This window comes from Pimephales promelas, chromosome 6 (assembly GCF_988280905.1).
Source record: "Pimephales promelas chromosome 6, fPimPro1.hap1.1, whole genome shotgun sequence".
NCBI classification, from domain to species: Eukaryota; Metazoa; Chordata; class Actinopteri; order Cypriniformes; family Leuciscidae; genus Pimephales; species Pimephales promelas.
In genome coordinates this window covers 1,989,131-2,016,952 of record NC_142774.1, presented here as the reverse complement: position 1 = coordinate 2,016,952, position 27,822 = coordinate 1,989,131, and the positions used below count along the sequence as shown (strand labels likewise).

The 27,822-nt window shown below is 37.3% G+C and overlaps 3 protein-coding genes across 3 annotated transcripts; all 3 read left to right on the top strand.

The window, feature by feature from the left end:
- The first annotated feature begins 234 nt into the window (after positions 1-234).
- On the top strand, positions 235-9,643 carry LOC120459809 (GTPase IMAP family member 8). The gene is made up of 3 exons (XM_039647287.2): positions 235-431; positions 2,293-3,360; positions 4,614-9,643. The coding sequence occupies exons 1-3, from the start codon at positions 413-415 to the stop codon at positions 5,495-5,497; spliced, it is 1,971 nt and encodes a 656-aa protein (XP_039503221.2). The 5' UTR covers positions 235-412; the 3' UTR covers positions 5,498-9,643.
- Positions 9,644-12,413: 2,770 nt separating this feature from the next.
- On the top strand, positions 12,414-16,952 carry LOC120459982 (B-cell receptor CD22). The gene is made up of 10 exons (XM_089132747.1): positions 12,414-12,502; positions 13,730-14,077; positions 14,176-14,424; positions 14,512-14,769; positions 14,842-15,084; positions 15,168-15,267; positions 15,404-15,437; positions 16,204-16,281; positions 16,354-16,418; positions 16,564-16,952. Exons 1-9 carry the CDS (start codon positions 12,442-12,444, stop codon positions 16,384-16,386), a joined length of 1,404 nt encoding a protein of 467 aa, XP_088988873.1. The 5' UTR covers positions 12,414-12,441; the 3' UTR covers positions 16,387-16,418; positions 16,564-16,952.
- A 2,896-nt stretch (positions 16,953-19,848) lies between these two features.
- Positions 19,849-24,715, top strand: LOC148978450 (B-cell receptor CD22-like). Its single transcript, XM_089132807.1, has 8 exons — positions 19,849-20,230; positions 20,329-20,610; positions 20,683-20,925; positions 21,009-21,105; positions 21,243-21,288; positions 21,677-21,775; positions 22,707-22,816; positions 23,666-24,715. Exons 1-8 carry the CDS (start codon positions 19,951-19,953, stop codon positions 23,721-23,723), a joined length of 1,215 nt encoding a protein of 404 aa, XP_088988933.1. The 5' UTR covers positions 19,849-19,950; the 3' UTR covers positions 23,724-24,715.
- Positions 24,716-27,822: the final 3,107 nt, after the last annotated feature.

Genomic DNA, 27,822 nt, shown 5'->3' with positions numbered 1-27,822 from the left:
AAACTCTTTACATTCGATTATAGTGATAACAAATTTCAGAGAACGTGTACCAGTGTGTTACTACCAAAGTTTCGTTTTGCGCCGGAGTTGTTCTTTAAGGTTGTCAGTTTTTATGTAAATGCTATTTTCACAAAAAAAATGAATAGTGTGTTTTGTATATTCAGCAGTTGTACAATATATATTTATTTTGATTGTTCCTAGTTTATCTTTTTTTATGTCATTTTTACAGACACCAGCTCATCTTTATGTGGTCTTCTCTCTGTTTCACACTGTAATGTCTAATACACAGCCAATGAAAGGCGTTGAGATGATATTCAAAGGGGCAAAGTTCAGTTTATACTCTTCCAGTTTATCAGATTATACAGTCGGACAAAAACAGATTCTGCATGACTTAAAAACTGCATGAGACATTATGGACTCAGAACATGAAGGTCAGTGTAAATGAATTAACCTAATTTGATACTCACAGCTAGTTTAAATCAATACTCAGAACTGAATTAAATGCTGGGATTTATGTTTGTGGTGTTGACAAAAATGAAATGCAAAACAGGTTGTAAAAACAGAATGAAATCTTATAGGATAAGATGGTCATATTACAAAGCTTCTGATTTACAGCTCTTTTAGATTCAACTGAATCATTATCGTATGTAAAATTCGATTTTGTGGTTTTAAAAATGAGACGTGACAGAGAGCACATTTGCAGACTGACAGTTTTCAGTTTCTTATGTCATGATCTGAGATGGGAGTTTCATACACTGTCGCTGCTCCTATATTTTAGTCTAAACTCTGAATATAACTTACTGTCTGTGATTTTCAAGTAATAATACAAACTGGTTCAGGTATTTTGGTCCTTACATTTATAAGACATTGGACCAGGAAAGTCTAAGAATTGCTTTACTGCATGCGTGTCATTCAAACTATCTGTTTTAGGCTATAAAAGTTTACGGTTTACTGACAGCTGGCTATCATTATGTCATTGGGTCCAAGGTTAATAAACAGCTCGATCAGAGCAGATACTTTTGTGATATAAATCTAATGTGCCAATTAATATTTCACAATGAAGGATTAGAGATTTGTTTGTTGAAGCTGAGAAACACAGGATTGCATCAGTATCTGGTTCAACAGGAGTGAAATGTTTTAATAGGCCTATAATATAATAATTTAAGAGGTCAACACATCCAAAACGGCTTTTTATATTTTTAAAATAACTAACCAACCAGTGTCCGCATTCACAAAACATTCTTAAATTCCCCTAGTAGTAATTATTATAACTCTTAAAACTCATCTTTGATAACTAAAATATCTTATTGAAAAGTTTTTTCCTGTGATTTTTTTTTTTTTAATCATGCCTTAAAACAGCCTGAATGCAACTCTACACACTTGCATCATTTAGCATACACTGATTAATGAATATGTAAACTAGCCCCGCCTCCACTCACTCATTCCAGCTCGGAGATTCCCTTTCTTGAGGTAAACTTTCTGAGGTAAATAACACGATAGTAACTCTTTTTCTAGCGTCAGACACATAACAGAAATTAGGCCTTTTGCTTTTTCATCTCTTGCTGTTTTGTATTTAATTTTTTTTTTTTTTTTTTTTTTGTATGATCATTTGCAACTCTTGATAAGTTTTGTCACAGTTAATAAGGGGACATCTTCAGGCTATCCACAATGCACTGTAAAAAATATTGTTGGTTTAACTTAAAAAAAATAAAGTAACCTGGTTGCCTTACAATTTTAAGTAAATTAAACAGGAAAAATTGAGTCGATACATTGGAGGAGATTGATTTAATCATCAGCAACTAAAAATATTATGTTATCTGAACTACATAAATGATTCAAGTTGATTTGACAACAGAAAAAATTTTGTTATTAAAAATCATAATTTTTTTTTTTTTTTTTTTTTTTACAGTGAGTGATTCAGAATTTAAGTCTGAATGAGCATGAGCACATTATGGTAGAATTAGATCCAAATCGTGTCACTGATTTTGATGTTTGCTATACATAAATACATAAATTGTCAAACGACCCAAACAGGGAACATGATCACCATAATGGTGACCAACTGTTTTAAATAAAACTTCAACATCTAAAAATCTCTTAATTCTCAAAAAGAAACATCTGATGAATGACAGAAATAAGGTCCAACTGATTTTAGAGTGTCTTTTCAGGTCTGGAAGTCAGTCGTGTGTTTCTCTTTTCTTCTTTTCTGCTTGTTATCATCAGGTGTCATCAATAATAAAACAATCAAAATTAAATCAATATCTCAAGCTAATGACATGAACTGTTTAACAGGTTTTTCACATGATCTGAGGATTGTGTTACTGGGAGTTTCTGGAGCTGGAAAGAGTTCAACTGGAAATGCAATACTGGGTCGAGAGGCATTCAAAGAGAGCAGAACCAGAGGGAGTGAGAAACAGAGCGGAAGAGTAGAAAACAGAAACATCTCCATCATCGACACTCCAGGATTCTTCAACCCTCAACTGACTGATGAAGAGATAAGGAAGCAGATGATGAAGAGTCTGTATCTCTCGGATCCCGGTCCTCACGTCTTCCTGCTCGTCGTAAACCTGGAGAACTATAAAAACGTTGAGAGTAACATTGTGGAGCAAATTCAGGAGATCTTTGGAGCTCAGGCTTTTAAGTTTACAATGGTGCTGTTTATTGGAAAAGAAAACATGTCAAAGATAGAATGGATGCACTTTAGACTTGATCCAGAATTTCAAGAGCTGGTCAGGCCCTGCAGAGATCATTATCATGGGATCAACAGTAAAAATGAGATGAATCAAACTCACATCAGGGAGCTTTTGGAGAAGATTGATGAGTTCGTCAAACAGAACAATCACCAGCATTATGATAGTGGGATTTTCTCTGTGTCTCGAACAAAGAGCATAAGAATAAGGAAAAAACAAGAGGAAATACAGGCATCCCAAAGAACAGAGCAAGAAATTAAACAAAAGCAAGCTAAAACAGCATGGGAGACTTTCACAACCCAAAGCGTCATAGAAAAGAGAAGACGTGCTGTGATAGAACAAGTAAAGGAAATCACTGGAGAAAATAAATTAGAAGAAAAAGAGACGAGACAAGAACGAGCAAAAACAAAGTCAGTGACTTTTGGAATGGGAAATGTGACAGAAGAAAAAACAATACACACTGTGACTGATGAAGAAACTGAGAGTTGTGTTTCTAATATCAGACAAAGAATGAAAACAACTATCATTTATGAAAACCTGGATAATTCATCATTAGACAGATTCGTGGAATTCTCTAATGAAAAAATGGTAGACAAAAATGTAGGCAAGACATCAGAAAAAATATGGGAAATGAGCCATAAAAAGAAGACATACAAGATCATATCAAAAGGTAAGGACTTTCCACAGCACATAAACCAGACATCAATAGTGAATTCAAAAAACCCAGAAAAATGAATGCTAAAATCAACGGCCAAGAGCCCAACTAAAGCGAATACTGATCTCCATGAGGGCAGAGGTGGAAAGAGGAATACAATGTTGTACTCAAGAAACTTGAATACATTTTTACTTAAGTAAAGTTAAAGTACCAGCCTAAAAATCTACTGAAATAAAAGTTAAACGTTACTGGGTTTGGGTTTGAAATGGTATGAGATTTTCACAGTATGTCAACCGTCTCAGAAAATATCATGGTTTACATCTTAAACAATTATTACATAAATAAATTGTGTTACTAAATTAATATTATCATCTGTTGGTCAAAACCAGCTTGATTTTGGTGGAAAATTAATAATATGACAGTAAGTGTTTGACCATATAAAGCCACAATATCAACGTTGAAAGCACAGTGTTTAATTATTTAAAATATTCAGTGTTTTTTTTCCTGAAAAGTAGCGGTTTTGGACATTCAAGGTTTCTTCCAGACAGCGATGATAAAGCTACTGGTTGAAAGGGGATTGGGGATTTATGGCTGCATGTACACAGAGTACATTCGTTGAATCTAATAATTGTGTTATTCCATTAATATTATTTTCACATCACAAACCATGTGCTACTGCAGCATGAGATCCAGCAGTACTATAATAATAAGTTAGAAGATTTTAACAAACATAATCATGGAAATTTGATGACACAAACAAACATCAACAATCAGCTCATGAATCTCAACAATGGTGACAATCAAAAAATTACATTATCAAACGTCATAATGCTTGATGAGCGTTCCAAATATGGATAGGGGCGTGACATTTTCGTCACACGCTTAAGGTTTTTGATCCAATCAGAATGTTCTGGATCGCTGACCAATCAGGAAACCGCGCTTTTCAGACCGATGAGCTTTGTAAAAATCGTTCCAGAAAGGCTGGGCATAGAGGAGCGAGTAACAATAGTTTATTCAACATAAAACCGCGAAAACATATTCTATTAAACTAAATACACAAAATAATGTATCAAAATAATAATTAATTTTATAACCATCATGTGACCCCTTTAATTAATCACTTAATTATCTCATTAACTTCAACACTGTGTCAGTGTTATTTTAACACTCTGTAGAATGAACACATATACACTGGGGATTATGCTGAGAGTAAATCTTTATTTAGTACATGTTTACACCTATGCTTATATATTTTTTAATCTTGTCAGAGCTCAGGATCGTGATGGTTGGTAAAACTGGAGCTGGAAAGAGCGCAACGGGAAACACCATCCTGGGACAAAATGAGAATGAGACGGGACACATTCAAATGAAACAAGAGAAAACTGTGCTGTTTGCTGTAAAAAATTCTTCTGAATCTGTGACTAAGGAATGCCAAAAACAGCAGAAGATAATAGATGGTCGAAACATCTCAGTGATCGACACTCCAGGACTGTGTGATACTTCCCTCAGTGAAGAACAACTGAAAGAGGAGATAGTGAAGTGTGTAGAGATGTCTGTTCCTGGTCCACATGCGTTTCTGCTAGTCATCAGACTGGACGACAGATTCACAAAGGAACAGCGAGACACAGTCAAATGGATTCAGAAGAACTTTGGAGAAGAAGCTGCTCGTTACACCATCGTTCTGTTCACTAGAGTAGATCAGTTAGATACACCTATAGAGGAGTATCTGACTGAAAACAAGCAGATTAATGAGCTAGTTAGACAGTGTAATGGCGGTTATCATGTTTTCAATAACAAAGATAAAAGTCGATCACAGGTCATTGAACTGTTAAATAAGATAGAAAGCATGGTGGGTAAGAATGGTGGAGAGCATTACACAAATGAAATGTACAAGGAAGCCCAGAAAAAGATAATGCTGAAGAAGGCTCAAGACACAGCTTTAGTGGGAGTGAGTGTGGCAGGAGTAGGAGCAGCCGTAGCTGGAGGTGCAGTACTGGTCACGGCCACTGGGGGAGCGGCTCTGCCTGTAGCATTACTAGCAGCAGGAGCCGCTCTAACAGGAGGAACAGGTGCTGTTAAAGCCATTGCAGATCAGGTTAAACAATTCAAGGGGAAGGTAAAGAGGGGAAGTTCCAATTGGCATGCTGAATAATTCTCAATTTAATTATCACAGTTTCTTTTTCCTTTATAGGCTTATGTATTTCTTTGTATTTTAATGTTTTTCTGCTTCAAGGGATTACCTACAGATTTATATGATTATTATTATTGTTGTTTTCATCATAAAATGTGATTTGTATATACAAATATATTTATCTTTGTCATGTAAACTTACCCTTAAAGGGTTAACCCCTTAACTGTCACCGTCCCGGTACCGGGACGCCTAACTTTACTTCACTATATTTCTATTAAATCCTAATCTAATTATGACAAATTATATATTTTTGGAAAGGGCTAAGACTTCTAATTAAATATTCGACCCCTGTTTTGTGTTAAAAATTATGTAGGAAGAGTAATTAATGAATTTATGACAAGAGTGCACCTAAAAAAATCTGCATCATAACAGGAGGTCTGACCTTTGTCACAAAAAGTTGATGCACCCACTTTTAATCATTGAAACTTCTGTTTTTATGCTAAAAGTTCATTATAAAACATATAATCTAGTATTTTTCAATAAAAAATAAAAAGTATAGTATAACATTATCCTCTAAAAATTATAATATATATGTATATATTATCCTCTAAAATATAATAATATTTTTTATCGCCTTTTTTATTATATCACATATTTTAGTAGTTATCATAAATTAGGTATCATTTGAAAGCTTATAAACTCAGAATTCATCTTGTGAAAACTGTTTTATAATTGAACGTTGCGTTACCATAGAAACAGTACTTATTTTATGAGGCTCCTCCCCTTTTGGGCATCCTTATATTTCATAATTTATGATCAAAACCTTTTCTAATCTTGACAAAACACATATTGTCAGAAAGGTCTGAGTCTCAGGGTTCCAAATTTTGTGACAAAATTGGTATTTGGACAGAAATGTATTAATTTGTTAAGGCAGAATGTATACAACTACATTCAATGGAATTCAATGGCACCCGGTGGCTATTTTTGGTACTACGCCTAAACAAAATCTCATGGGAACTTCAATTTTTGTGATATCAACTTCAAATTTGGAACATAACTTGGTTAGATTTATGGCTTTGATTTTATAGTAATTTTATAGTAAAAATATTTTGTAAAATATATATTTTATATAAAATGAAAAATATATAGTACAGTATATTTGATTTACTGTGAATTAAAACTTCCATAACTTTTTCATACTTTCATTTTTTGAAGTGTTTTCACTTTAGCAATAATCTGCTGAGTGTTTTCTTTAAAACAAGACCAAACTTGGGTATATATTTCAAGGCATTCTTGAATTACAACCATTTAAGTGTGAATAGAGCATTTAACCCCCATTCTCAAAAGGGGGGGGGGGGGGGTGAACAACTGGAATGATGCACCATGCTTTATGGGGAAGAAATGTATTTGTGAGAAATAAGTTTCACCCAGTCTTGTTGTGCTTTTGCTTCTATTATTTTAGTGAATCATTCTTATAATCAATGTATTTCGCATTGTGGTTTCGGTCTTTTAAAAAAAACTGCCATCTGATCTTTATATAAATTTGTTAGAAGGAAAATTGCTGTAATAAACTCAAACATCCGGAAAAAAGGCTGTTCTTGTAACATATGAAATATGATTTTCGGAAAAAAAGTTGTGGTGTAGTATAACACCCAGGTCTTTTACTTTAGAGGATAAAGTGACAAGACATCCTTCTATATTAAAGTTATATTGTGAGGGTTTTGTGGGTAGTTTTTTTGGACCAATAAGTAATACCTACGTTTTATCTGAATTTAATAGCAGGAAATTACGTGTCATACAGCGTTTTATATCTTTGAGACACTGTCAATTTAGATGAGTTAGTGTTTTCATCTGGTCGTGATGAAATATATAATTGAGTGTTGTCAGCATAACAGTGGAAATTAATTCCATGTTTTCTTATAATATTACCAATTGGCATCTATTGAGAATAGCAGAGGGCCTAACACCTATCCTTGTGGTATTTCATTGGTGATTACAGTTGTTACCCCTCTCAAAGCTGTCCAGCAGAGGGCGACAGACATGCTGTGAAAAAACAACAGCTAAACTTCATGATTGTCACGTGGTGTTTCAGGCAGGAAGACGAAGACAGATCCAGTTCAGAAAACTCAAAGTATAATCACAAAACTCCAAACAGGCGATGGCAATGAAGGAACAGGTACAACGAGCTGCACAAACGAGATAGAGAAGGGCACACCGCTGATCTAGATTAACTAATAATGACGGTCACCATATGGATAGCGCGAGGAAAACAGGAACTGAAGAAATGCAGAATAAAAGTCCAGCCACCAAACACAACGTACTGTTGACAATGATGAAGATGAACAGAAAAATACACATTATATAAAAAAATATTGAAAACTTGAAAAAAAAAAAAGATTTTTCTTTAGAGTTTTGTCTCAGTGATGTTGTTCTTTTAAGGGGAAGGAGAGACAGAGACATGTCTGTGTGTTAAAAAGAAAACGGTGTTAACCACACAAAGTCCTCAGGATAAAAATATTGCAGTCAAGCAGTCATTTGGTTGCTGTTGATACAACACAGCAAGACAAACACTCTTACTAAATAAAAACTAATGAAACAGGAAGTTAGGCAGATATATTTATTTAGTCTTTTTTAATAACTTATACAATAATAAAGATGTGCCATTTGTTGCATTATGTGACAGAGCAGCATGTTGTTGATGATTTGAATCACTGATCTAAAAAAATTCAGTTTTCTCCTTCAGTGATTCTGCTTGTTATCATCAGGTGTCTTCAATAATGCTCAATCATCACTCAATTATTCACTAAAAACCAACTACATTGATTATTTGCTCTGATTGTTTGGTCACGCTTGATCTCGGGGGATTTTGTGAGATTTTCTGTCTGACTTGGGAATGCTCGGGAGTCAAATTGATTCGTGTGTGATGTGTTGATTTTGCCGTGTGGCTGCGCACCACACATTGTAGCTGGGTCAATGACGTGACGCTTGCTTTTTCTGTCCGACTGAACTTTTTACCAATTAATAAACATTAAAATTAATAAAATTATAACGTGTATGTCTACCACCTCCCTTATACATATGCCCACTCTTATTTCTTTAAAATTAATTGGTTTATTGGCATTTTCTGCCACCTGAAGTATGAAAACATCATGTGGGGCGACCGTCCGGCCTTGACTTCTGTTTGGATAACTGGTTTTAAATCAAACTAAAACAATTTAAATATAATCCTTACCCTATTTGGCATAATTTTAAACTTGTTTTCCATTGATTGACAAAGTTATGAAACATTTGTACACACATTTCAATCATAATAAACAAACAAATCTTGTCCGAAGATGTTCATTGTCTGAAATATATCATCTGGGGCGACCATCAAAAAAATACAAATAAGGAACTTATATTCTGATAATCATCTCAAAGAGGATGTTGCATCAGCCAGCCTCATGGTGAGGGTCCCACAGAGACAACTAGCAGGTGAGTAGTCACTCTCATTTTTAAAAACAAATCCTCTTTAAAACTGCTGCAGTGTATACGTCACATTTTGATATTATGTGGGGCGACCAACCTAAAACTGTAAGTTTTATACGCAAATCTTTATTTTTAAATTTGTAAATTGTAAATTTGTCAGTGATATGTGGTGAGAAGAAGCTAGCTTGGGTTCTATAGCTAAGCATTAGCCTGTTATACTTGATTAAACTTGAAAACATCATCTGGGGCGACCGAGCATCATGTGGGGCGACCGCCACTGATTGCTTAAATGATAGAAAACACATACAGTATTATTAGTTTCTGTATGCAAATGTTTTCATTCAATATGCATTTAGTTGTTTTAAATAACTTTCTTCATTTCACCACATATTTTTTCTAAATTTCAATAATTTCCATCCTACTTCAGAGAGGACTAAGCTTACTTCTTTTTGATTATTATGTGTTTTTTATCAAAGAAATGTGTGAATATTAAGCATTCGTTCTACTTTTTCCAATTCTTTTTCTAACTCTGTGTTTGTTTAAATATAATTTTTTCTCTAGATGGCCACACTAACGATGGCAAATAAAAGACTGCTCGCTACAGGCAGTGAAAAATGCTGTTCAATGTGTCTGCAAAATGCTGCTATGTTCAACTGTTAAATGAAAATAGTAATGAAAATGCAAACATTGTATGTTTAAGTGATTAATGAAATGAAAATGAAAAAGGAAAATGCTGTTCAATGTTATGTCCAAGCGTTTAATGCATTAGTATTGAAAATTTTAATATGATAGTTTTGTGTCAAATGAAATAGTGAGGAAACTGTTAATGTTATGAAATGTGTCAAATGAAATGGATATGCTGATTCTTCATAAAATTTAAATAAATATGCTGATTCTTCATCAAAATTTCATTAAATGTGTTTTTTAAATATCAAAATCATTGAATAGTCTTAATTGCCTAATTGTTTTTCATCATGTGGGGCGACCATTTGTCATGTGGGGTAACCAACTATATTCAATTCTGCAGTAAATTCAAAAAATAATGTCTGTCGATTTTGGTTGAAATATAATTCATTGGTATAACATCAATAAGTGGATACTATATCTACACATTTTAAATCAGTTTTATGGATTATATGAGTAAAAAAAAAATATGTAATTGCTTTATGAGGGTGACACTGCCATTATAGATAAAAATGTATTTAACATCATTTGCAATAAATGGAAAGACACGAGTATATCTTTCTTAAACAGTTCAATTAATTACTGATACCTCTTAAAATATAACTTATGTAAAGGAAACCTATTAATTATAAGAAAAATTACGGTCGCCCCAAATGACTTTTTTAAGGTTAATTGCCCTATTCATTTGAGTTTAAAAGCACTAAAATATCTTTGTTTGAAGTTTCCACACACATGCATGTGTAGACTACACTCCACATGTTTAGAAAATAGACAAATATATTATTATTTCAAGTATTTTAAAAATGGGCCTCTCAAAGGCCTTATACGTCATTTACCCAGCTACGACCAAAACTGTTAGACCCGTGATTTTTTATCGCCGTGTGTGGGGTCTCTCAGGTTTGGAAATCAGCCGACAATTTTAAAATCACCCCGTGTGAACCAGGCTTGAGTCAGAGCTGATTGCAGATGTCATGACAAACACAGTCAACAGGGGAAGCTCATGATCCACCCTGAACCGTGACAGTTTAATGTCCCAGACCAGCGCAGTCTCACCCCAAAAAGTCATATAACTCACGTTTTGGGACGTCTTTTGACCATACGTCAATATTCGCCTTTTTAGGGCCCCCTTAAACGTCGGTAGATGAGGTTATGGGATCCTAACTCTACCCCAGACCTAAACCTAACCCGTCACCTAACTGACGTTAAAGGTAAAGGGGGCCCTAAAAAGGCGGATATTGACGTATGGTCAAAAGACGTCCCAAAACGTGAGTTATATGACTTTTTGGGGTGAGAATGTGTTGCCCAGACTACCTCTGAGGTCCCTGTATTTCATAATATCATACACTCTAAAAAATGCTGGGTTGTTTTAACCCAACTTTGGGTCAAAAATGGACTAACCCAGCCGTTGGGTTAAATTTTTACATTACGTTTTTAACCCAACATTTCGGGTTTGTCCATATTTGACCCAAAATTGGGTTAAAACAACCCAGCATTTTTTAGAGTGTAGAAAAAGAAAAAAAACATAAAAATATATTGAGCTTGTGTTTTGAACTTTTATCAAGCATTTTACCAAAAACCCATTGACTTCAGGACGATGCGCCCGCGGAAGTGCTAAAATGTCTACAAAAATACGCCACCCTTGCATTTTACGGCTGTGTGTAAAACAGTGTTAACCACACTTCACACATTTAAAAGTCCTTCACTGCAGAGCTAAAAGTGCTTGTGTTAAAACAGTTGGTCATTTGGTTGCTGTTGATCTGATGAGCTTCAACACGGTAAGACAAACACACTTATATTTCAATGAAAACGGATGATTACCCTGCTGAAAAATCCAGCTAAAACCAGCCAAGGCTGGTTGGCTGGTTTTGGCTGGTCTCCCAGCCTGGTTAGTTGGTTTATCAGGCTGGTTTTAGAGGGGTTTTGAACACTTTTTCAGCTGGTCAGGCTGGTCAAGTTGGTAGCCAGGCTGGGAGACCAGCTTGACCAGCTAAGCCAGGCTGGGTGACCAACTAAAACCAGCTACTTCCAGCCTAAACCAGCTAAGACCAGCCAACCAGCCTAGGCTGGTTTCAGCTGGATTTTTCAGCAGGGTATTTATATGGATGAAGCTCATATAACACACGATTCCTGACATTTAAAAACTTCCGTACATCTAATGATCAGTTCATTTACACAAATTGATGTGCATTAATTAACTTCAGATGTGCAAAGATCTTAATTACACTAAGAGCTGTTTAGGGTGATGACACTGATTGTGAGCGTATAAGTGTTTAATGCTGTATATGTACAGTATATATATCTAAGCAATAAGGTACGAGAGGCTGTGCTGTATCGTGAATAAGTAACGGCTGAAGGGCGTTGTTAGGCTCGACGCGAAGCGGAGTAACCCCTTCAGCCTTTGCTTATTCACGATACAGCACTTGCCTCGAGTACCTTATTGCTTTTATAAAACGGTTGCCACACAATATTAAAGTAAAAAACAATGTATTAGTGCAACTTTCTTGAAGTAAAATCACTAAAAGCTTTCCTTCCGCTAGAAAAAATAGTCCCTGAACGTGAACAGCAACAACGTTCAAATGTGTAAAACGCATGAAAGCTCAAATAAAAACAACATAGAACAGCAGTGTTGCGTTTATCGTGAATAAAGCACAGCTCTTGACCAATCAGAATCAAGGATTCGAACTAACCGTTACATATATATATATATATATATATGTATATGTAATATACTATGCTGATGATTATATTAATGCTGTATTATAGATATATTTTATGCTGATGATTATATTAATGCTGTATTATAGATATATTTTATGCTGATGAGGGTCAGAATGGCTCCTCCTCTTCCTCTGGTCTTTCTGTTCATGATTCACGGTGAGTTAACGTTACGTTATTTTTTTTATATTCTTTTTATTTTCAAAACCTCATAATGAGGGTTTAATGAGCAGTTTTCTATGGTATGTTGATGCATTTACTTTTGAAACAGGAAGTTTGGGTGAGGCCTGTCAATGGGCTTTTATAAATATCCTGTAGTTTTTTTGTTTTTTGCTTACGTCACGTCACAGGGGGCGTTAGATGTGTAGGATTAGGGATCAGGGGGCGGACATGGCTTAGGGTTAGGTATACGTAAGGTGGGAGGAGTTTGATCTGGATCCAACTCCTCCCCCTGGATTTCGTGTTCTGCAGTGAGGATCATCTCACTTGCTAGTCAGTGTCAGGTGGTTTAGGGGAGGGACTTTCTCACTCATCAGAGCATTTGATTGGACAAACAGTTTTTTTTGTTCATTTCTTCAGAAGATATTGTGGAGATGTGATCGAGCAGTGCCAATCCTGTTCCTGCAGAAGTGCAGATCTATCTTCCTGAAAAGTTCAGCTTCAACCCTGATCAAACACAACTGAACCAGCTAATGAAGATCTGTAGAAGCACGTGATCATTGCAGACAGGTGTGTGTGATCAGGGTTGGATCTGAATCTGATCTCCAGGAACAGGATTTGGTTTCCTTGAGGAAGAGGTTTGTGTGTCAAATGATTTTGTCAGCATAGACGTTTTCTTAGACTTAATTGTGATGTTTTTGATTATTTTAGAGGGCAGCATGTTGTTCATGACTGATGTCTTTGCCAGACATCCCAACCTGCAAGAATTCATTTCCGGGAGGTATATTTCGGTAACAGGATCTTGGATGGGAGGGAGGGCTAACTTTCGCGTTCGCGAGACACACTCGGTCTCTCCCTCTGTTCAGTGCACGCGCAGCGCGCTATGTATGTTATGCGCGCAGTATGTCTCGCTCTAGATTCCGGGAGATTTGAACTAATTTGCGGGCATCAGGGATACGCTATCAATATGCGGGAGACTCCCGGAACTTCCGGGAGACTTGGGATGTCTGCTTTGCTCTGGTTTCACTTCTGTTTATTTCTGCAACATCCTCCATCAAAACTGATAAAGAAATTCACACTTAGATCCGTTAACACTCAAACGATTCTGAGAAGATTCATTTATAATATTCTCTGTAATGAGTCGCTGTTTACAAGTATAATAAAGTGTTTGTGATCTGTTGGAACTGATAAAACAACATTTTCAGCAGTTTGACTTCTGTGTTTCAGGGGTTTCTAGTGCTGATTGGGGTGTGAGTTACAGTCCTACACACATCTGTGCACTAAACGACTCAACAGTGATAATGAACTGCACTTATACATACCCTACTGGATATAAGATCGAGAAAGTGTTCTGGACCAAAAAGCCTGTAATAAAGGGTGTTGAGCCTCCAGATCTGTCTAAGGATCCTAAATACCGTCAGAGGCTTCAGTATCTGGGAGATAAACAGCAGGACTGCACCGTCAGACTGAGTCATGTGACACTGAAGGATTCACACATGTACTATTTCAGATTCATCTCTAATATAACAGGAAAAAAATATATTGGTGATCCAGGAGTGAATCTTACTGTCACAGGTGACTTTGATGAGGTTTATCTCTTCTTCTGTGCATTATGTTGAATAATAATCAGTGTGTGACAGCAGCACTAGATATAATGTGTGTGTTGTGTTCAGATCTTCAGGTGGAGTCTCCTGAGAGAGTGACAGAGGGAGATTCAGTCAGTCTGACATGTAAAAGCAGCTGCGCTCTGACTGACAGAGCAACATTCATCTGGTACAGAAACTCACTGAAGATATTAACTGAGAGTAAATTCAGGAACACACTCATCCTCAATCCAGTCAGAAGAGAGGATTCAGGCAGATATAGCTGTGCTGTAGACGGACACACACACGTCTCTCCTGATGTTCACCTCAATGTCATGTGTGAGTACAGATTCACTTATTATTTAAAAAACTGGAGATTGAGTTTGAATGAGATGATTTGAGGTTTTAATTTTTTGTCTGTTTTAGATCCTCCCAGGAACGTCTCAGTGTCCATCATTCAGTCTGGTCAGATCTGGGCAGGAGATTCAGTGACTCTGAAGTGCATCAGTGACTCAAACCCTCCTGCTGTGAACTTCAGCTGGTTTAAAGGAGGAACGATTGTAGGATCTGGAAGAATCTTCAGCATCTCAAAGATCAGATCTGATGACAGTGGAGAATACAAGTGCAAGTCCATCAATGAACATGGAGAGAAATACTCTGATACTGTGACTTTGAACGTCATGTGTGAGTTAACTATCGTTGACATCCAAATTCATAATTTTCTGCTGTTCATTGAATTAGAATTTTTGTCTTTAGATCCTCCCAGGAACGTCTCAGTGTCCATCATTCAGTCTGGTCAGATCTGGGCAGGAGATTCAGTGACTCTGAAGTGCATCAGTGACTCAAACCCTCCTGCTGTGAACTTCAGCTGGTTTAAGGAGAATGAAAGCTCAGCTGTTGGATCTGGACAGAGTTTCAGTGCACTACAGAGTGGACGCTTCTACTGTCAGGCTCACAATCAACATGGATCTCAGAGATCAGACGCTGTAACTGTCAGAGGTGAAGCTTTTATTAACACAATCCTGTATCTTCACATCATTCATCAGTTTGGAGAGTTAATCATGATGATCTTCCTCTTTCAGTTCATCATGTTGCTGGTAGGAATGTGATTGTGATCACAGCGACATCTGGAGGAGTATTCATCATCATCATCATCATCATCATCATCATCCTGATTATACTGTGAGTTCAATAATAAACGTCAGTTATTGTTCATGTTCAGTTTTGGTCTGATGTAGAAGAAAATGGCTAATTTTTGTTTTATTAATAATCTTTTAAAAGAATAATTATATTTTGTTAATGCCTGTGATTATAACAGAAAGAAACGAAGGAGTGTTAAAGTTGAAGATCAGGTAAATCATCTAAACATGACTTCACAAAAGCAGAGAATGAATGGATCAGCCGTTCTCTGTTTCAGACTGTAAATGATTCAAACCTTCCCAATCCGGCTGTAAACAGTTTGTACTATACTACAAAAAAACATGAACTAAACTTACAGATTTCAGAGGAGATTTTAGTGAATTTAACCAATCTGGTCCGTGTAACGCTTCAGAATTCAGTTTTTTCAGAGCAAACAAGGCAAATGAAAAAAAATATAAAAAGTCTTTTTCCTCCCTTTTTCAATTTTACTTGTGCTATATTGTGACTCCAGAAACAAACATGTTAATAAATGACGTCTAAATGATTTTCTTTTTTTTGTCTTGTAATTTGCGTCGTGGGCGGGACCATTAGCACGGGGGCGTGGCCGTGAACTAATCTTTAGATCACTGTCGTCAAACCTAAAATATTGCTACAATCATTTTTATGGTAATTCATTTGCAAACAGCTGCCAGTGGTTTACGTTAAACTTTAGTTCAATGCCGTAAAACATAAATATTTCTACCAAATTTTTTTCAGTGTACTTGCATACATACATTTTTACCGTTAAAATGTGGTAAGAAGCCAAGAAAAGCATAAACGCCGTACCCTGAAAAAGCTCTTTACTTTGAACATTGTCAGGGAATTTTTTTGATAGTGTTTCTATAAAATTGTGTGAGTTCCAAAGTTCATCATTGATCATTTTTTAAATTATTGTTATTGTGATATTTTGTGATGTAAGACTTTCTGTCTCTCCTGTAGATCTCTGATCCCAATGAAGACACATATACAGCTCTTGACCTCAAGTCCACGACCTCTGACCTGTACGACGCACTCGCAGTAAGTGAGACGTCCGTCAGATACTCCATCACAGATGATCACATGACCGATCTCTCGCTCTCTTTCACACAGACCGTTGATCGCAGACGTCCTGAAGACTCCTGAAGACTCTTGATCCTCAACATGAGAATCCATCAGTAAGTGTCAGAACCTGCAGCTCTTCTCAATATAACTAATAAACTCTCTTCAGTATAGTGGGATTGTTTTATATATCTTATGAAAGGGTTTATAAGGTTGTTGATGAACTTCAGTCAGTCAGTCTTCATCTTATTGTTTGTTCAGATCAACAGGAAGAAGCTGCAGAGAGAGGCGGAGCACAAATGAACCAATCCTGAGCTCTGTGGGCGGAGCCTAAGATGATTGATTTTATTCTGATCTACTGAACAAAATCATAATTATGCGCATTCACAATGGAAAATGTATCAGGTTTTTTTTTTTTTTTTTTTTTTAAAGTGCTCAATATTATAAGCTTCTGTCATTATATGTTCCTGTAACTCTCCCTTTAAATGTTCAATTGTATCTGTGATCATCTCATATTTGCTTTTACTAACCTTATGAGCGCATCGATACTGTAGTGTTGATATAGCGATACTCACAAGCTACTTTTTTGGTATTGATTGCATTAAAAAATATAAATAATTAAAATTATATTAGAAAACACGGGTTTCTGCATTACTTTTATTTGTTTTCAATACTTTTTCATGTTAATGAATGTGATTTACCTTTAAAGTCGTCATGCTGGCGTTGTCTCCACTTCATTGACAATCGCTTTTTCTTTTGATAACTTTTTTTTTTTTTTAAACCAACTACATTGATTATTTATGTTTGATCTCGGGGGATTTTGTGAGATTTTCATTCTGACTTGGGAATGCTCGGGAGTCAAATCGATTCGTGTGTGATGTGTTGATTTTGCTGTGACTGTGCACCACACACTGTACGACCAAAACTGTTAGACTCGTGATTTTTTATCGCCGTGTGTGGGGTCTCTCAGGTTTGGAAAATCAGCCGACAATTTTAAAATCGGCCCGTGTGAACCAGGCTTGAGTCAGAGCTGATTGCAGATGTCATGACAAACACAGTCAACAGGGGAAGCTCATGATCCACCCTGAACCGTGACAGTTTAATGTCCCAGACTACCTCTGAGGTGCCTGTATTTCATATCATAGAAAGAAAAACATGAAAATATCTTGAGCTTGTGTTCACCACAGAACTTATCAAGCATTTTACCAAAAACCCATTGATTTGAGGACGATGTGCCCAGAAGTGCTAAAATGTCTACAAAAATATGCCACTCTTGTATTTGACAGCGGTGTGTAAAACAGTGTTAACCACACTTCACACATTTAAAAGTCCTTCACTGCAGAGATAAAAGTGCTTGTGTTAAAACAGTCAGTCATTTGGTTGCTGTTGATCTGATGAGGAACAACACGGTAAGACAAACACACTCATATTTCAATGAAAACGGATGATTATTTATATAGATGAAGCTCATATAACACACGATTCCTGACATTAAAAATTGTGCATTTTGCAGACACTTTTATCCAAAGCGACTTACATTGCATTTCCAGGGACACATTTTACATGATCAGTTCTTGACTTGAAATATCTTTCGTACATCTAATGATCATTCATTTACACAAATTGATGTTGTGCATTAATTAACTGCAGATGTGCAAAGATCTTATTAACACTAAGAGCTGTTTAGGGTGACGAATATACACTGATTGTGAGCATATAAGTGTTTAATGCTGTATATATATATGTAAGCAATAAGGTACGAGAGGCTGTGCTGTGTCGTGAATAAGTAACGGCTGAAGGGCGTTGTTAGGCTCGACGCGAAGCGGAGTAACCCCTTCAGCCATCACTTATTCACGAGACAGCACTTGCCTCGAGTACCTTATTGCTTTTATAAAACGGTTGCCACACAATATTAAAGTAAAAAACAATGTATTAGTGCAACTTTCTTGAGGTAAAATCACTAAAAGCTTTCCTTCCGCTAGAAAAAATAGTCCCTGAACGTGAACAGCAACAACGTTCCAATGTGTAAAATGCATGAAAGCTCAAATAAAAACAACATAGAACAGCAGTGTTGCGTTTATCGTGAATAAAGCTCTTGACCAATCAGAATCAAGGATTCGAACTAACGGTTATATATATATATAAATATATATATATATATATATGTAATATATGCTGATGAGTATATTAATGCTGTATTATGGATATATTTTGTACTGATGATTATATTAATGCTGTATTATAGATATATTTATGCTGATGATTATATTAATGCTGTATTATAGATATATTTTATGCTGATGATTATATTAATGCTGTATTATAGATATATTTTATGCTGATGATTATATTAATGCTGTATTATAGATATATGTTATACTGATGATTATATTAATGCTGTATTATAGATATATTTAATGCTGATGATTATATTAATGTTGTATTATAGATATATTTTATGCTGATGATTATATTAATGCTGTATTATAGATATATTTTATGCTGATGATTATATTAATGCTGTATTATAGATATATTTTATGCTGATGATTATATTAATGCTGTATTATAGATATATTTTATGCTGATGAGGGTCAGAATGGCTCCTCCTCTTCCTCTGGTCTTTCTGTTCATGATTCACGGTGAGTTCATGTTTCATTACTTTTTTTATATTATTTTTATTTTCAAAACCTCATAATGAGGGTTTAATTAGCAGTTTTCTATGGTATGTTGATGCATTTACTTTTGAAACAGGAAGTTTGGGTGAGGCCTGTCAATGGGCTTTTATAAATGTCCTGTAGTTTTTTTTTTTTTTTTTTAGGATTAGGGGTGGGGTTAGGGATCAGCGGCGGACATGGCTTAGGGTTCGGTATACGTAAGGTGGGAGGAGTTTGATCTGGATCCAACTCCTCCCCCTGGATTTCGTGTTCTGCAGTGAGGATCATCTCACTTGCTAGTCAGTGTCAGGTGGTTTAGGGGAGGGACTTTCTCACTCATTAGAGCATTTGATTGGGCAAACAGATGTTTTTGTTCATTTCTCCAGAAGATATTGTGGAGATCTGATCGAGCAATCCTGTTCCTGCAGATCTATCTTCCTGAAAAGTTCAGCTTCAACCCTGATCAAACACAACTGAACCAGCTAATGAAGATCTGCAGAAGCACGTGATCATTGCAGACAGGTGTGTGTGATCAGGGTTGGATCTGAATCTGATCTCCAGGAACAGGATTTGGTTTCCTTGAGGAAGAGGTTTGTGTGTCAAATGATTTTGTCAGCATAGACGTTTTCTTAGACTTAATTGTGATGTTTTTGATTATTTTCGAGGGCAGCATGTTGTTCATGACTGATGTCTTTGCTCTGGTTTCACTTCTGTTTATTTCTGCAACATCCTCCATCAAAACTGATAAAGAAATTCACACTTAGATCCGTCAACACTCAAACGATTCTGAGAAGATTCATTTATAATATTCTCTGTAATGAGTCGCTGTTTACAAGTATAATAAAGTGTTTGTGATCTGTTGGAACTGATAAAACAACATTTTCAGCAGCAGTTTGACTTCTGTGTTTCAGGGGTTTCTAGTGCTGATAACGGTTGGAGTGTGAGTTACAGACCTACACACATCTGTGCACTAAAGGACTCAACAGTGATAATGAACTGCACTTTTACATACCCCCCTACTGGATATAAGATCGAGGACGTGTTCTGGACCAAAACACTGGTAATAGATGGTATTGAGCCTCCAGATCTGTCTAATGACACTGAATACCGTCAGAGGCTTCAGTATCTGGGAGATAAACAGCAGAACTGCACCGTCAGACTGAGTCATGTGACACTGGAGGATTCACACTTGTACTATTTCAGATTCATCACTGATAGACCTGATAAAGGAAAATGGATTGGTAAATCAGGAGTGAATCTTACTGTCACAGGTGACTTTGATGAGGTTTATCTCTTCTTCTGTGCATTATGTTGAATAATAATCAGTGTGTGACAGCAGCACTAGATATAATGTGTGTGTTGTGTTCAGATCTTCAGGTGGAGTCTCCTGAGAGAGTGACAGAGGGAGATTCAGTCAGTCTGACATGTAAAAGCAGCTGCGCTCTGACTGACAGAGCAACATTCATCTGGTACAGAAACTCACTGAAGATATTAACTGAGAGAAGAGACGGAAACAATGAAACGATTGTAGGATCTGGAAGAATCTTCAGCATCTCAAAGATCAGATCTGATGACAGTGGAGAATACAAGTGCAAGTCCATCAATGAGCATGGAGAGAAATACTCTGATACTGTGACTTTGAACGTCATGTGTGAGTTAACTATCGTTGACATCCAAATTCATAATTTTCTGCTGTTCATTGAATTAGAATTTTTGTCTTTAGATCCTCCCAGGAACGTCTCAGTGTCCATCATTCAGTCTGGTCAGATCTGGGCAGGAGATTCAGTGACTCTGAAGTGCATCAGTGACTCAAACCCTCCTGCTGTGAACTTCAGCTGGTTTAAGGAGAATGAAAGCTCAGCTGTTGGATCTGGACAGAGTTTCAGTGCACTACAGAGTGGACGCTTCTACTGTCAGGCTCACAATCAACATGGATCTCAGAGATCAGACGCTGTAACTGTCACAGGTGAAGCTTTTATTAACACACTCCTGTATCTTCACATCATTCATCAGTTTGGAGAGTTAATCATGATGATCTTCCTCTTTCAGTTCATCATGTTGCTGGTAGGAATGTGATTGTGATCACAGCGACATCTGGAGGAGTATTCATCATCATCATCATCATCATCATCATCCTGATTATACTGTGAGTTCAATAAAAAAACGTCAGTTATTGTTCACGTTCAGTTTTGGTCTGATGTAGAAGAACATGGATAATGTTTGTTTCATTACTAATTTTTAAATAGAATAATTATATTTTGTTAATGTCTGTGATTATAACAGAAAGAAACGAAGGAGTGTTAAAGCTGAAGATCACAGAGAGAAAGAGGTAAATCATCCAAACACAATATGAATTTACAGAAGCAGAAAGTCAATTGTTTTGTTGTTTCAGACTGTAACTGTACAGACTGATGGGAAACTCACATTGTAAATTATTGGACGTTATCAATACAATCTAGTAAAAACGTTCATAAACTAATATTTATCTTGTTTTAGACCAGTGAATCTCAAACTTTATGTACAGCGCCCTCAGGTGGCGCGACACATGAAAAAAAAAATCACTTTTGACATTTTTTTTACATGGTTTCACTCAATTTTCTGATAATTTTAATATAGATGTATTTTCTAATAATGTGATAATCATTAGTATATATTTACATCAGCAGTTTGATTATTTTTAACTTATTCTGTCTTTTTCTTCTCCTACAATTAACAAGTCTCTTTCTGAACCGGATTCAGTCGGTGACGCTCAGTATGCCAGTGTGAAACCCAAAAGATTTAGAGGAAAAACTCCTGAATCCAGAGACACTGAGGAGGTCCAGTACGCAACTGTCCAACATCACAGAAAGACCGAGATGAAGAGCGCAGAGGAGAATGAAAGTCAATGTGATGAAATAAGAGATCATCAGCTGGATCCTGCAGTGAGGTGAGTAAAAACAGCTTAACCAGCACCAGTTTAACCAGCACCAGTTTAACCAGTATCAGCTTAACCAACAACAACTTAACCAGCACCAGCTTAACCAGTATCAGCTTAACCAGTACCAGCTTAACCAGTACCAGCTTAACCAGCACCAGTTTAACCAGTACCAGCTTAACCAGCACTGACTTAACCAGCACCAGCTTACCCAGCACCAGCTTAACCAGTATCAGTTTAACCAGTACCAACTTAACCAGCACCAGCTTAACCAGCACCAACTTAACCAACACCAGCTTAACCAGCAGCAGCTTAACCAGTACCAACTTAACCAACACCAGCTTAACCAGCACCAGCTTAACCAGTATCAGCTTAACCAGTACCAGCTTAACCAGCACCGACTTAACCAGCACCAGCTTACCCAGTACCAGTTTAACCAGCACCAGTTTAACCAGCACCAGCTTAACCAGCACCAGCTTAACCAGCACCAACTTAACCAGCACCAGCTTAACCAGTATCAGCTTAACCAGTACCAGCTTAACCAGCACCGACTTAACCAGCACCAGCTTAACCAGCACCAGCTTAACCAGCACCAACTTAACCAGCACCAGCTTAACCAGCACCAGCTTAATCTGCACGAGCTTAACCAGCACCAGCTTAACCAGCACCAATTTAACCAGCACCAGCTTAACCAGCACCAGTTTAACCAGCACCAGTTTAACCAGCACCAGCTTAACCAGCACCAGCTTAACCAGCACCAATTTAACCAGCACCAGCTTAACCAGCACCAGTTTAACCAGCACCAGTTTCCTGAATCCAGAGACACTGAGGAGATCCAGTACGCAACTGTCCAACATTACAGAAAGACCGAGACGAAGAGCGCAGAGGAGAATGAAAGTCAATATGATGATATAAGAGTTCATCAGCCGGATCCTGCAGTGAGGTGAGTAAAAACAACTTAACCAACAACAACTTAACCAGTACCAGCTTAACCAGCACCAGTTTAACCAGCACCGACTTAACCAGTACCAGTTTAACCAGTGCCAGCTTAACATGTACCAGCTTAACCAGCACCTGCTTAACCAGCACCAGCTTAAGCAGTACCAGTTTAACCAGTACCAGCTTAACCAGCACTAACTTAGCCAGTACCAGCTTTACCAGCACCAACTTAACCACTATACCACCTTAACCAGCACCAACTTAACCAGTACCAGCTTAACCAGCACCAACTTAACCAGTACCAGCTTAACCAGCACCAGCTTAACCAGTACCAATTTAACCAGTACCAGCTTAACCAGCACCAGCTTAACCAGTACCAGCTTAACCAGCACCAGCTTAACCAGTACCAACTTAACCAGCACCAACTTAACCAGTGCCAGTTTAACCAGCACCAGCTTAACCAGCACCAGCTTAACCAGTATCAGCTTAACCAGCACCAACTTAACCAGTATCAGCTTAACCAGTGCCAATTTAACCAGCACCATCTTAAGCAGCACCAACTTAACCAGCACAAGCTTAACCAACACTAACTTAGCCAGTACCAGCTTTACCAGCACCAACTTAACCAGTTCCAACTTAACCAGTACTAACTTAACCAGCACCAACTTAACCAGCACAAGCTTAACCAGCACAATCTTAATCAGTACCAGCTTAACCAGTACTAACTCAACCAGCACCATCTTAACCAATAGCAATTTAACCAGTACCAACTTACCAGTACCATCTTAATAACCACAGATCCTATAATCTGGGCTATAATATTGTTGTGCTGCTGTTTGTTTTGATTGTTTAGGCGATCATCTGTTCAGATTGTGGAAGATACTTCAGTGATCTACAGCAGCATCAAATGAGTGATAGAGACCAGCGAACACAACGCCTGTTCAATCGTTTAAGGAGTGATGGTGATAGGAATGTTGGACCAACTTAGCCAGCATAAACTTAACCAGCAACAACTTAACCATTACCAGTACCAACTTAACCAGTATAAACTTAACCAGCAACAACTTAACCATTACCAGCACCAACTTAACCAGTATAAACTTAACCAGCAACAACTTAACCATTACCAGCAGTACCAACCTAACCAGTACAAGCTTAACTAGAGATGTTCCTTCCCGATTCCGATACCTAGACTCAGGGTATTGGCTGATACCGAGTACCGATTCCGATACCTGAGTGTGTACAGGATCTATACCGCTGCAATTCATACTAGCACTGTATGAATTGATAAAATTATTATGATGCGCTTCAGACTTATCCCTCAATAAAACATGAACAAATACATACAGTGAACTAGAGTATTTTTTATTATATGAATTACATTTCACAGCAATATATTATTTACTTTAAGTGAAAAAGAACTTAATGCAGCCGCACATCTAATACTGTAAACTGAAAAAGGTATTTTAGATTTACAAAATAACTATATAAAAAAAGTGCAACAAATAAATCTAGGAATCTAAAAAGATTATACATGAATAATATAATCTCATAATAGGTGAAGATCAATAAACAATTTTGTTAAATAAACGACATTTCAGTTTTGCCAGAGGCTGGGAGAATAATAAACTCAATATCTTACATGTTGTTGGTTATGTTTATCGCTCGGCTGTAAATAAAAATATGCAGTTTGTAAGTCTTTTTAGAACGATATTACATTCATAAATAATAAAATATGTTTTGACTAAAGCTACAAAAAAAAATCCAGTGATCTGTACTGCTTATCAATATTGAAATGTATTGTTTTCTATTATGCTGTATTGTGTAGTTTCCTTTTCATGTTTTACTTGTATGTTTTTACAATTATGGCCAGAGCTTCAATAAACCTGATCATGAACTCATGCAGTTTCAGGCTGTCGTGTCTCTGTTTCTATTGGTTAAACTGCACTATTAGGACCTCTAGTGGCTGATTGGTGAATTATTGTTCACTGATGTGACGAACAGATATTTGAAATAACGTGCAACTAATTTCCCTCTCGAAACTATATGATCTTTTCTCTGAATCGACAGATCTGGATTTTAATGTCATATTCAGTCTGATTAAAAGAGGAAAGCGAATTATACTGCCTCTTAAACTGAGTGCTCTGCGAGTTGTATAATAAAAAAAGAAACCCAGAGTTACATTAATATAATAATACTACAAACACTCTGTTACTACAGCATATAATAAAGTCATTAGTTTTATTTTTTGTGTACAAAAAGCTTTCTCGTCGCTTGATAAACTTAAGGTTACGCACGGGATACGCGAAGCCTGTAATTTTACTCGAATTTACTGACTTATCTCCCGGATGGATATAATGTCAATAGGCTATTGCTTAGAAATGTCTTGTTGTTATTATAGCTGTATGATATATCATAAACAGAAGAATGTTCCTTACCGCATGCTGCCATTGGCCTACATGTCATTCATCTCCATCTGCTCATTTCGGTAAATTTCTCTGTTCTAACCATTAGAAAGTGAAAACCATTAGAAACCATCAGCCCACAACATTTTTTGGTCGGGAAGTTCGGTCTGGACTCGATCCATTGAGGAGTAATTATGATCTGGCAAAAAATGATCGGGCCAATCAGATTGCCAGGGCGGGCTTTATACGATGATGGACAGGTGATCTGCAGGGACGTAATCATCACGTTATCAAAGAGCGCAACTGGTTTCCCTCAGAGATGACTGCAACTGGAGAACTGAGGCCCCGTCCACACTACTGCGTTTTCGTTTAAAAACGGAGACCTTTTGCTAAGTTTGCACCTCCCGTCCAGACTAAAATGGAAAAAACAAAGACCTAAAACGGAGAAGTTTAGAAACGCTGCAGCTCCGTTTTGCGTTTTGAATCTCCAGAGGGCGTTTTAGTGTGGACGAGACAAAACGGATAACTTCAGAAACGCCGACGCTCGGCTCTATGATTGGGTGTCATCAGTCATGACGTGTCCTTCCCTGATTCGTCAATCACCGTTTACACCGGCACGCGCATGCCCAGTGTTGGTGAATGGTCACGTGATCCTCGTTTTAGGTCATTTTAATGTGGACGGAGATCATTTCTAATACGCAGATAAAACGCTGGTGTGGACGGAGATCGTATTCGTTTTTTGTTGAACGACCTGCTGAGAAACTCCTCGTCTAAGTGACCCGGGCACAGTAGAAACAAAAGGTAAGACACAAATAACACACACAAAACAGTCCAAAGAACACATGAGACGAAGCACTAATGATCTACTGACACATTTCATTTACATGTAATCATTTAGCAGACACTTTTATCCAAAGCAACTTGCAAATGAGGGGAGCAGAAGCAATTAGACCAACAAGGGCAACAATATGCAAGTGCTGGAACAAGTCTCACCACCAGCTGGGAACAGTCCAGAAAAAGGTCAGTGAGGGTGAATTTGTGATTGTAATCCAGGTTGGAATGAGAGGTATAGAGTTGTGTGTCTTCATTATAACAGTGATAGGAAAGCATGTTTCTGAATGACAGATCCTAGTGATGACATGAACATGGAGAGGAGAAGTGGTCCAAGCACTGAGCCCTGAGGCACCCCAGTTAGTAGATGTTGTGACTTTGACATCTCACCCCTCCGAGACACCCTGAAGAGGTATGACTTGAACCACTGGAGTTCAGTTCCTGAGATGCTCATCTTCACGAGGGTTTACAGGAGGATCTGGTGGTTAACTGTGTCTGCAGACAGATCCAGCAGGATGAGTACTGAGGCTATGAAGGGATTTCTCAAAAAGATTGAAACCACAACAGTGACAGGTGTTGATCGTGACAATCAGTTTGTGATTTGAACACTGTGCTGCTAAAGCTTAGTTCACACGGCAGGATAATTAGGCCGGTTTTAGCCCCGATTCACTCCTTCCGACAGTCTTGAATGGCCACAACGGTCATTTTGACCGTTTTGAATTTTATATCTACAATAACTTTGTTGAAAAAAATAAAAATAAAATCCTGCTGGTACCTGACTTTTCCTAAAATTGTCTGTATTTTCATTTAAAATGCTTTTCATATAAATTAAGTTACATAAATGTAAGGCAAAACAAAAAAATTGAACATATTTACCTATTTCGGCCATAGACCGATCCCGCGGTTGATCGCGTTCTCTCTCAATTGTCAACAGAAAGGTCCGCCCGGTCACCTCTGTAGCGGTGTTTGCTATATAATAATTTCTACATTAGTTGTTGATCAGAAATAAGCAAATAAAACCGGACTACTATAATACTTACGTTATCTATAGGCCTATATATATTGCTAGGCTAAAATGTCTAAAATGAATGAGCGAATGAGGAGGAACATGACTCGAACCATGGCCCTGGAGATGCTTCAGAACTTGACGAGTGATGATTCGAATGCAGGGGAACAATCGGAGGTGGAAAGTGACCGCGACCTTTCCTGGATGCTGGTTAACATTTCCTCCTCATCAGAGAGTGATTCAGAGTCAGAGTCCACATCGAGGAAAAAGAGACGGCTGCTATCATCACACACGGCGGATCCATATCCATTCATGTCGGATGATCCTGGTGAGCTCTGCTGCCCTGTCCTGTGCTGTTTGTTTTGCTGCACGGGCTGTTCACTAGTTCTGCGAGTCCTATTATTATTATTAGCCTATTGACCGCTTCGCAAATCGTCACTATCATAGTTTTTGTCATTCAAACCTAGTTTTTATTTAGTTATCGTCTCATTTTCGTCTTTGAAAAAATGTGGTTGACGAAAATAATTACGAAAATTATTCATCAACGAAATAAACACTGTTTCAAAATGACCGTTTGAGGCCGTTCTAGTAGTTTTGGACTTCTGGCACTTCTAGTGTTAAGGATGATCAGATATTCCTGCCGTGTGTGGTGTGTTAAGACTGCTCTCGTCTGCTCGGAAGGACGTCGGGACCGCTTCAATGTCAAATTGGTATCCTACATGTTGGATTTTTAGTCCCGATTTCTGCTCGTGTGTGGTGACTGTGGAG

Bases quoted from the DNA above. Each gene is read 5' to 3' on its own strand.
- LOC148978450 (XM_089132807.1), top strand. From the start codon at position 19,951: ATGAACTGCACTTTTACATACCCCCCTACTGGATATAAGATCGAGGAC. The intron at 20,231-20,328 runs GTGACTTTGATG...TGTTGTGTTCAG, and splicing joins AGTGAATCTTACTGTCACAG to ATCTTCAGGTGGAGTCTCCT. The intron at 20,611-20,682 runs GTGAGTTAACTA...TTTTGTCTTTAG, and splicing joins TGTGACTTTGAACGTCATGT to ATCCTCCCAGGAACGTCTCA.
- LOC120459982 (XM_089132747.1), top strand. From the start codon at position 12,442: ATGCTGATGAGGGTCAGAATGGCTCCTCCTCTTCCTCTGGTCTTTCTG. The intron at 14,425-14,511 runs GTGAGTACAGAT...TGTCTGTTTTAG, and splicing joins TGTTCACCTCAATGTCATGT to ATCCTCCCAGGAACGTCTCA. The intron at 15,085-15,167 runs GTGAAGCTTTTA...TTCCTCTTTCAG, and splicing joins AGACGCTGTAACTGTCAGAG to TTCATCATGTTGCTGGTAGG.
- LOC120459809 (XM_039647287.2), top strand. The intron at 3,361-4,613 runs GTAAGGACTTTC...TAATCTTGTCAG, and splicing joins ATACAAGATCATATCAAAAG to AGCTCAGGATCGTGATGGTT.